The 10,614-nt window shown below is 53.6% G+C and overlaps 1 protein-coding gene across 2 annotated transcripts in view; it reads left to right on the top strand.

Moving 5' to 3' along the window:
• Positions 1-8,187, top strand: part of SYT3 (synaptotagmin 3) — a 15,794-nt gene extending 7,607 nt beyond the window's left edge. For both annotated transcript variants that reach the window (XM_008061035.2, XM_021713903.1), the window contains 6 exons: positions 185-403; positions 2,975-3,095; positions 3,717-3,888; positions 3,981-4,113; positions 7,366-7,434; positions 7,680-8,187. In XM_008061035.2, the coding sequence (XP_008059226.1) occupies positions 185-403; positions 2,975-3,095; positions 3,717-3,888; positions 3,981-4,113; positions 7,366-7,431 (711 nt within the window). In that variant the 3' untranslated portion in view covers positions 7,432-7,434; positions 7,680-8,187. The remainder of the gene's footprint in view (positions 1-184; positions 404-2,974; positions 3,096-3,716; positions 3,889-3,980; positions 4,114-7,365; positions 7,435-7,679) is intronic.
• Positions 8,188-10,614: the final 2,427 nt, after the last annotated feature.

Raw genomic sequence — 10,614 nt, 5'->3', positions numbered from 1 at the left:
GGGGTTTGGACTTCTGGGTCTGAGGGGGGAGGGGCTGGGGCCTGGACTCCTGGGTCTGAGCGAGGAGGGGCTGAGAGGCCTGGACTCGGGGTCTGAGGGAGGAGGGGCTGGGCCTGGACTCCTGGGGCCTGAGGAGGAGAGGCTGATGAGCACAATGTCTCTCTTCCTCTCTGTCTCCCGCCAGGTGCACAGGAAGACCCTGAACCCCGTCTTCAATGAGACGTTTCAATTCTTGGTGCCCCTGGCCGAGCTGGCCCAGCGCAAACTGCACTTCAGTGTCTATGACTTTGACCGCTTCTCGCGGCATGACCTCATCGGCCAGGTGGTGCTGGACAACCTCCTGGAGCTGGCCGAGCAGCCCCCCGACCGCCCGCTCTGGAGGGACATCATGGAGGGTGGCTCGGTCAGTGGCCCCTGCCTCCCGCCCACCCATCCCCTGGCCTCCCCCTTCCCGGGGCCCCAAGACCCCTCAGTCTGCAGCCTCCTTGCCCTTGGGCCGCATAACCTCGTGTTGACAACTTCACATTGTATTGGGGGATATTGGAAATGTACAAGGAAGGATAGAGGAGGGTGAAATTGACACCCTTCCTCCCCACATCATTAAATGTTAGCATCCGTGGGTCCCTCCTCTGCCAACCTCTTGACATGGGATGACTCCACGCTCAACCCTTGACTTCTAGCCTCTGACCCCAGATTTCTGACCCCCCAACATCCTGACCCCAGATTTCCCAGGGTTTTTGTTTTTCCAACTTTCTTCACCTTCTGACCTCCTGACTTCCTGGGGCCCCAACCCCTCTCCAGTCTCTGAACTTAGAGATTTTTCAAACCACTGACCTCAAACGCTTTCATATTTTGATCCTCTGTTGCGTCATGGCTCTCGCCCCAATCTGGACAGCCAGATCCCAGAGGCCTCAGACATATTGGGATCCCCGATATCCTAAGACCCCCCCCAGTTCTTCCAGTATCTGGACTGTGGGTCCTGTAACTCCCGACGCCCCACACAGACCCTTCCTCATTCCTTTAACCTCTGCCCTCTGGCCTCTCATTCTCCTGGATGCCCTGTCCCTCTCTCCTGGGTCCCTGTTGACCATCTGGACCCTTCCAACCCCCAAGCCTCAGATCCTCAACCCCCAGAACCCACCCCCTCATTTCCAAGCTGTGAATTACCCAGCATTCCAGTTCTCTGCCAATCTGGGTCACTGTGTGTGTGTGTTGGGGGGGTGTCCTCATGTCAGGAGAGGATTAGCTCTGCCCGCCTAATGGCCGTCCTCTTGGTCCTTTCCTTCTCTCAGCCTCAGTTTCCCTGTCTGTCCAGGGATAGATGTCCAGTTGAGCTGGGTGCCCGCAGCTCTTCCTATGGCCCCCTCTGGGCTCTCCCAGCCAGCTGGCTCTGTCCCCTAAGCCTGGTCTCTGGGATCCAAGTGTCTAGTTCTGGGGTTCCTGTGCCCCGGACCCCTGCCTGTCCCAGCAGCCCACACTCTCGGTCACCGCCCGTGGCAGCCCCAAGCGAGGGCCCTCCCCCTACCTCCATCTTGGACCCCTTCATGTGCCCCGCCCTTGCCATCTTCTCTCTCCGTCATCATTGCTTGCGCTTTCTTCACTCATTCATGTATTCACTCTCCTTCAACCCACTTCACTCCTTCATATATTCGCTCATTCCTTCAACCAGCTTCACTCCTTCACTCATTCATATGTTCATTCATTCCAGCCAACCTCACTCCTTCACTTATTCATATGTCCATTCATTTCTTCAACCAACTTCACTCCTTTGTCCATTCATAGATTCATTCATCCCTTCAACCAACTTCACTCCTTCACTCCTTCATTCATTCCTTCAACCACCTTCACTCCACTCATTCATTCATTCCTCCAACCAACTTTAGTCCTTCACTCATTCACATATTCATCAATTCCTGCAACCGCTGCTTCTTCAGGATCAGGACCTGGAGACCCCAGACAGTCCTCAGGAGCTCCAGGTCTAGGTCATCACAGTTGGCATCAGGGGCCAGTGTTGCAGCGACACGCAAGAGGAACGTTTGCTCAGGGCTGTAGGGGACCAAGCAGCCTGTAGGACAAGCTGAGGCTTGAAGGCCAGGGACGAATCAGGAGTTGGGCAAGGGAGTGTATTCTAAGTGGAGGAACAGCCTGGCAGAGGCCCTGAGGGCAGTGAGTGGGAGTCCAGGGACCTGGTCAATGTGTTGGGAGGCCACAGGGCTGGACGGGGCAGGTCACAGCTCCTGGCTAGCTCTGGCCACCGCTTCCGGTGTGTGTCAGGTAAGACAAGTCTGTCTCTCATGAAACCTCCGTCAGGGTGTTGGTGTCTCCTGCCCTCCTTGAGGCTGAGTTCTGTGGGCAACTCAGTCTTCATCTCTCTCTCTCTGAGCCAGCCTCCCTCCCTCTCTCTCCCTTACAGGGAGAGTCTCAGAGTCAGCCTCTCTGTCTCTCTTGCTCTCCCTCCCTCCCCCTTTCTCTCTCTCTCTCTAGGTCTGTGTCCCCCTCTCTCTTGGTCTCTGTCCCTCCCTCTCTGGGTCTATGTCCCCCTCCCTCTGGGTGTCTGTCCCTCTTTCTCTGAGTCTCCGTCCTCCCCTTTCTCTGGGTGCCTGTCTCCTTCTATCTGGGTGTCTCCTCCCTCTCTGGGCCTCTGTCTCTCTTACTTTAGAACCCTATCTGTGCGTCTGTCCTTCCAACTGCATCTCCTAGTGTCTGGCCTGTCTCACTGTGTTCTCTCTCTCTCTCTCTCTCTCCCCCCTCACTCATGCCTCTTTCAATCTTCCCTGCAGAACAAATAGGCTTTGACGGTCATGGGCAGCTGTGGCTGGGGAGTTACCAGCCTTGGCCCAGAATCAGATTGTTAAGTGGATCGGAAACCCGAGCTCTGGGTGTCAGGGAAGAGAAACGGAGGCTTGGGATGGTAGAAAAGCAGGGGGAAAGAGACTGAGGCAAGATATGGCTGGACCCCTGTCCCCATCTGCAGGAAAAGGCAGATCTTGGGGAGCTCAACTTCTCACTCTGCTACCTCCCCACGGCCGGGCGCCTCACCGTGACTATCATCAAAGCCTCTAACCTCAAAGCGATGGACCTCACTGGCTTCTCAGGTGAGAGTCCTGGATGGTGCTGGGGTCTGAGGGAGGAGGGGCTGGGCAAGGACTCTTGGGTCTGAGGGAAGGGGGCTCCGGGGTCTGAACCCGTGGGTCTGAGGGAGGAGGGGCTGAAGGTCTGGATTCCTGGATTGAGGGACAAGGAGCTAGGGGCCTGGACTCCTGGGTCTCCATGGGAGTTGCTTGGAGCCTGGACTCTGGGTCTGAAGGAGGAGGGGCCGGGGGCCTGGACTTCTGGGAGGACGGGCTGGGGGCCTAGACTCCTGGGTCTGAGGGAGGAGGGACTGGAGCCTGGACTCCCCACCTGAGGGAGGAGGGGCTGGAAACCTGGACTCCTGGGAGGAGGGACTGGGGCCTGGACGCCTGGTCTGAGGGAGGAGGGGCTGGGGCCTGGACTCCTGGGTCTCATGGGGGGCACTTGGAGCCTGGACTCTGGGTCTGAAGGAGGAGGGGCTGGGGCCTGGACTCCTGGGTCTGAGGGAGGAGGGGCTGAGGCCTGGACTCCCCATCTGAGGGAGGAGGGGTTGGGGACCTGGACTCCGGGGAGGAGGGGCTGGGGGCCTGGACTCCCGGGTCTGAGGGAGGGAGTTGCTGTTCAGGACTCTGTCTCTGCCCCAGACCCCTACGTGAAGGCCTCTCTGATCAGCGAGGGGCGGCGTCTGAAGAAGCGGAAAACGTCCATCAAGAAGAACACGCTGAACCCCACGTACAATGAGGCGCTGGTGTTCGACGTGGCCCCCGAGAGCGTGGAGAACGTGGGGCTCAGCATCGCGGTAGTTGACTACGACTGGTGAGGGTGTGGCCCGGGTGGGGTAAGGCGGGGTGGGGGCGGGGGCGGGGTCAGGCCCCCTTTCCCCTTGTGCTCACAGCCCCCATCCCCAGCATCGGGCACAATGAGGTGATCGGCGTGTGCCGCGTGGGCCCCGACGCCGCCGACCCCCATGGCCGCGAGCACTGGGCCGAGATGCTGGCCAACCCCCGCAAGCCTGTGGAGCACTGGCACCAGCTGGTAGAGGTGAGATCCCCCACCACATGCCGCTCGCCGGCCATCCACCCGCTCCCCTATGCATCACGCATCGCATCAGATCTTGCTGAGCTGCAGAGTCAGACAGCCCTGGTTCGAATCCCTGCTCTACCAACTTCAGCTGTGTGACTCAGAGCAAGTTGCTTAACCGCTCTGTACCTCAGTTTCCTCAACTGGGTGACAGGGCTGTTGCTAGCTGTTCTTACCCAGATGCTAAGCCTGAAAATAGAGGGGGGAACAGTGATAAGACAGAGTATTTTTTTTTGTTTGGGGGATTTTGTTGTTGTTAGAGCAACTAAAAATTAATTGCTTGCAGCACCCTAGATGGGCATCAACAATTTCTTTTTTTTTTTGAGTTGGAGTCTTACTCTGTCGCCCAGCCTCAACCTGCTGGGCTCCAGCGATCCTTCTGCCTCAGCCTTCCAAGTAGCCAGAGTTACGGGTGCATGCTACCATGCCTGACTAATTTTTTGTAGAGATGAGGTCTCGCCAAGTTGCCCGGTCAGGTCTCGAACCTGTGGGCTCAGGCAATCTACTCACCTCAGCCTCCCAAAGTGCAGGATTACAGGCTGAGCCACCGAGCCCAGCTAACAATTTCTTAAAATGAGTAAGAAAATACTACAGTTGGCTGGGTGCGGTGGCTCATGACTGTAATCCCAGCACTCTGGGAGGCCAAGGTGGGAGGATTGCTTGAGCCTAGGAATTGAAGACCAGCCTGGGCAACATAGCAAGACCTTGTCTCTACAAACAAACAAACAAATAATTAGCCAAGTGTGGTGGTGCATGCCTGTAGTCCCAGCTTCTCAGGAGGCTGAGGCAGGAGGATCACCTGAGGCTAGGAGGTCGAGTCCACAGTGAGCTGTGATCATGCCACTGTACTCCAGCCTGGGCAACATAGTAAGACCTGGACCACCAAAAAAAAAAAAAAAAAGAAGGAAGGAAGAACAGAATCCAGTGAAATTAGAACAGAACAGAGCATTTCACAGTGAGTCACAGTGAGTGTCCATTGTAAGGATCACAGTGTCCCCCGCCCTTGGGTTGTATTTTAGGAGTTAGGGATCCTGGATGGGGGGGTGGCACCTGCTCATGAGATTAGGGGAACAAGGAAGGCCTCTCTGGGGAGGTGACATCTGAGCAGGGCCCTAGAAGTTGAGAAGGAGGGGTGGAGGTTTGAAGGAAGAGGCTCCGAGGAGGGCACAGCCCAGACAGGCCAGGAGGGGGCGGGGCCTGGAGCTAGAGACTGATCAAGTGGATAGAGCACCCGGGCCACGTGGGCCATATGATCCTGATCCTGTAAAAGTCACTTAAGATCATCATTTGGGCTAGAGAAATCATCAAACATGGCTGTTCTCTTAATAGGAAATAAGAAGTGAGTCTGGAAAATATTACTGATAGATCTGCTTCCGTTAAAAGTCAAGGAAGTAAAATTAGACTAAAATTTGTTTAGGGTATAAATAAAATATTTAAACTTAGGATGATGTGAATTTCAATACACCTACACTTCATTTTTCAGGGTTTTTCAATTCTCTTAGCGCTCCTGGAAAAAACCATTAAAAAATATAGTCAGGCCCCATATGCCTGTAATCCCAGCACTTTGGGAGGCTGAGGCAGGGGGATTGCTTGAGCCCAGGAGTTCACACCTGTGGTCCCAGCTGCTTGGGAGGTTGAGGTAGAATGATCGCCTGAGCCCAGGAGGTCAAGGCTGCAGTGAGCTATGATCAAGCCACTGCAATTTAGCTTGGGCAGCAGAGCGAGACCCTGTCATTAAAAACAAACAAAAAAATACATAAGTACACATACACAGGGGCACATATGTCTCCTGTGACCTGGCAACCCTTGGCATCTGATATGGCCTGGGCCTGGTCATTACTTAAAATTTGGTATTTTGTTCATCATGGATTTTCTTCTGGCATTAATTTTGATATTTTTTTTTTTTAAATCGGGTCTCACTCTGTCACCCAGACTGGAGTGCAGTGGCACAATCATGGTTCACCACAGCCTCAACCTCCAGGTTCAGGCGATCCTCCCGCCTCAGCCTCCTTACTAGCTGGGACTACAGGTGTGTACCACCACACCTAGCTTTTTGAGGGAGGGGTAGAGATGAGGTCTCACTGTGTCACCCAGGCTGGTCTTGAACTCCTGAGCTCAAGCAGTCCTCCTGTCTCAGCCTCCCAAAATGATGGGATTACAGACATGAGCCCCATGTCCCATCTCAATTTTGATTTTGTTTTTTTTTTTTTTGAGTTGGAGTCTCACGCTGTCGCCCAGACTGGAGTGCAGTGGCATGCTCCTGGCCACTGCAGCCTCGACCCACTGGGCTCCAGCGATCCTTCCACCTCAACCTTCCGAGTAGCCGGAACTACAGGCACATGCTACCACGCCCGGCTAATTTTTTTGATTTATTGTAGAGACGAGGTCTCAGGCAATCCACTCATCTCCCAAAGTGCTGGGATTACAGGCTGAGCCACCGAGCCCAGCCTCAAATTTGATTTAAAAAAAAATGTTGCATGAACACATTCTTGACCTCCACAGCTGAGTTTGGGACACACCCTCCCACTTAGTACCGGGTTGGGAATCTTGACCCACTGTCACCTGGCCCTGCTGTGGACTTTTTCCCGGTGCTGGTGAGGGCTTTGACAACTGGGCATGGCGCTCAGAGTGGACATTTGAAAAGCCTGTGACTGCCCTTTGGTGGCTAGGTTGGAGGCCACACCCTCCTTCTGTCATTCATGCTTCCCTTGACTCCTTCATTCATTCATTCTACCCACTTCTCCAGAAGTTTCTGGTCAGCCACCACCCATGCTGGGTAACCCTGGAGGCACATGGTGACCCTGGCTGAGTCCTGGCCTTGCCCCTGAATCTCAGCCCACAGTGCTGCCTGTGGTCCCAGAGGGGTTTCCCACAGCCAGAGCTACCTCTGCCCCTCCCTGCTCACAGCCCTCCGTGGCTCCCCAGTGCCCCCAGGACAAAGTCTCAACTCCTCTGAGGCCTTGCAGGGTCTGTCCCACTCATCCCTGTGGGCTCATCTCTCCTTATATTTGCAGGGACTTATCCTTTTTTGTGCCTCTGTTTCCCTATCTGTAGGATGGGCTTGTAATACCATTTGCCCCATCATTTCAGAGTCAAGTAAAAAAAAAACCACTGTAAATAATGAAACAGGAGTGTCACGCCTTATTCTGTTGATTACTGACTATGATTTTGCCTCTGTTCCCAACTTCCGAGCCTTTGAATTTTCCCCTGCAGGAAAAGACGTTGACCAGCTTTACAAAAGGCAGCAAAGGACTATCAGAGAAAGAGAACTCAGAGTGAGGGGTAAGGAACCCAGACCAGAGGGGATGGGGCCAATGGCCCAGAATCCTGGGTGAGGGAGGAGGGCGTAGGGGCCTGGACCTGGGTCTGAGGGAGGAGGGGCTGGGGTCTGGATCCCTGGGTTTGAGGGAGAAGGGGCTGGGCCTGGACTCCCAGGTCCCTCGGTTGGTGATGTCACGACAGCAGTTCCCAGTTGTGTTCTCTGCTGCCGCCATCCCCCATCCCTCCTCCCCCAACCCATGGTGCAGGTCTGGCCTAGGCCAGGGATCGGACCAGTCCCCCTCAGGACCCATCCTTTCCTGCCCGGACCGTGAATTCATCTCCTTGAAGCCATAACGTCCGAGCTGCTGGTGCAGGGCAGTCCTGGGCCTGCCCTTCCTGCCCCAGAGGCGAGAGGGTGGGAGGCGGGCAGTTCCAGTTCCTGGTTTCAGGGTGGGGGGCACTCAGCCTCCACTGTGTCTGTCTTCTCTTCCCTGGGGCTCCCCCTTGAGGCGAGGGGCCGTGCATGTCTGGGGGGCCCCTGCCCCCAAAACCCTCTGTCTGTCTGTCTGTCTCTTTGCTGTTTGTCCACGACTTGGTGTCCTGACCCTTGTTCTCGCCATGAATGTCAATGGGCCAATCCTCTGTGTCCCCTCAGACACACACACCTGTGTCCCCCCCCTTCTGTTCGCCACACCCCGCGTCTGGCCGATCCCCGCCCCCCTACTGCTGCTGCTATCAATGCCAGAATAAACACACTCTGTGGGCCTCACTCCACCAGGGCTCCTGTCTTCTCTGAGACTGGGAAGCTGGAATGGAACATGCTGTCTCTGCATTCAGGCAAATGTGTGTTTCTTTCACTGGCTGAGCAATTTAATCCATCTCTCTGAGCCTGAGTTTCAAAAAGTATATTATTCAGGTGTCTAGAATTCAAAATGCCCACGAAAGCCACATCGAAAGACATGGGCATCTGAGAACACAGAAGGACTTCAGGCATGTTTAGATTCAGGTATTCAAGTGACTTACTTCTCTGCTTTCCTCTTTACTGCCTTGATTCTCATGGAGGTCTTAGCGATGGTAAAGAGATGGCTGTCTGGAACTTCAGGCTTATAATGCTGAATCTGTTAGGATGCCTTTAGCTGCAAAAAAAAAAAAAGTAAAAAAAGAAAAAGCAGACTTTCCAACTGAAAGAGCTTAAATGTTAGAGTTTTTTGTGTTCCTGTAACAGATCTTTCAAAGACAGACAGTCCTCGGGTGAGTTCGGTGCTGGGTTGGTGTCTCTGAGATTGGTTATCCTTCCCCTCCTGAGTACAAACTGTCTGCGGCCGCAAGCACCGTGTTCTCACACACTGGTATCTAAAACGGGCAGCGTAGACCGGGGCCTCCCCTTATGTGCTCCTTTGCCTTCCCAGGGGGAGTTTCTCCTTATTTCTCTTGCCAGAAGCCAGTTCTATGGCTACCCCGAGTTGCAAAGCAGTCTGGGCAAGTGAGCAGCTGTCATTTCTAGTCCCCAACGAGGGGTGCAGGCTTTGTCGCAAGAAGGCACAGGGATGGGAAGAGCTGTCAGATAGGAAATTACCAGGATCTGCTGCAGTTCAAGAAACTGACAGGACTTCTTGTAAGTGCTTTCAGGCAGATAACTTCGGAGGAAGCAAAATGAGGGTCCGCTATCTCTCTCCCTCAGCCCCATGTCCTTCAGGAAAAGGATTCTGATTGGTCCCTCCCAGGCCTTGGATGGCCACCTCGGGCCGATTGTCATGTCGAGTTTGGCTAGCATGCTCTTGGACCCATCCCCTGTTTTCGCTGGCTCCTTCTCCCCTGCCCATCTAGCCCAGGATTGGCCCAGATCCCTTCAGGACCTCATGCCTTTTTCCTGGAATGGTGAATCCATCTCCAAGTGATGAGAGTTCTTAGTAGCAAACCTGGTGGTTCCTTGAGTGACATTTCCAACAAAATCACATGGCAATGGACAAGAGACAGTCCCTCAAAGTACTAGGTGTCTACTACATTTTGCCTTTGGCTATTTGATATTAATTCACACACACATTCCCATATGCATCATTTCAAAAAATTATCCCACTATGAAAATTGACACAACCACAATATGAGTTTACTAGGGCTGCCATGAAAAATTACATCTGGATGGCTGAAAATTTTTTTTTTTTCAGTTGGAGTCTCACCCTGTCACCCAGGCTGGAGTGCAGTGGCATGCTCATGGTCACCCTAGCATCAACCTGTTGGGCTCCAGCGATCCTTCTGCCTCAGCCTTCCAAGTAACTGGATCTGCAGGTACATGCTACCACTCCTGGCAAATTTTTTTATTTATTGTAGGGACAAGGTCTCACCATGTTGCCTGGGCTGATCTCAAACCCACTGGCTCAGGAAATCCTCTCACCTCCAAGGCCTTGTAATACCAAAGTGCTGGGATTACAGGCTTGAGCCACTGCTCCTGGTCTGGGTGGCTGGAATTAACAGAAATTTTCCTCTCACAGTTCAAAAGACCAGAAGTCAGAAATCAAGGTGTTAATAAGACTGGTTCCTTTTGGAGGCATTGAGGAAGAAACTATCCATGCCTCTCTCCTAGCTCCTGCCATTTGCTGACAATCCTTGGCATTCCTTATCTTGTAGATGCATTAGTCCAATCTCTGCCTACAACTTTGCATCGCCTTCTCCTCTGTGTGTCTCTGTATCTAAAACATCCCTCTGCCTTTCTCTTATAAGGACATTTATCATTGGACTTAGGGACCACTCTAAATCCAGGATGATCTTGATGCTAGCTAGGGCGTGGTCACTCTGTAGGTTCTTGGCTTTGCCAGAAGAAAGAATTCAAGAGTGAGTCCAAAGTAAGGGTCAAAGGAAAGTTTATTTAGAGTGGAAAACACATTCAAGGGAGAATGAGGGTATCTTAAAAAAAAAAAAAAAAAGCTGGGCTCAGTGGCTCAGCCTGTAATCCCACACTTTGGGAGGCTGAGGTGAGTGGATTGCCTAAACCCGCGGGTTCGAGACCTGCCTGGGCAACTTGGCGAGACCTCATCTCTACAATAAATCAAAAACTTAGCCGGGTGTGGTAGCCCGCGCCTGTAGTTCCGGCTACTTGAAAAGCTGAGGCAGAAGTATCGCCAGAGCCCAGCAGGTCAAGGCTGCGGTGGCCGGGAGCGGCCACTGCACTCCAGTCTGGGCGACAGAGTGAAACTCCAACTCAAA

The sequence above is a fragment of the Carlito syrichta genome, unplaced genomic scaffold (genome assembly GCF_000164805.1).
Source record: "Carlito syrichta isolate Samal-C Ts95f unplaced genomic scaffold, Tarsius_syrichta-2.0.1 Scaffold93675, whole genome shotgun sequence".
Classification (NCBI taxonomy): domain Eukaryota; kingdom Metazoa; phylum Chordata; class Mammalia; order Primates; family Tarsiidae; genus Carlito; species Carlito syrichta.
This window is presented reverse-complemented; position numbering and strand designations above follow the sequence as displayed.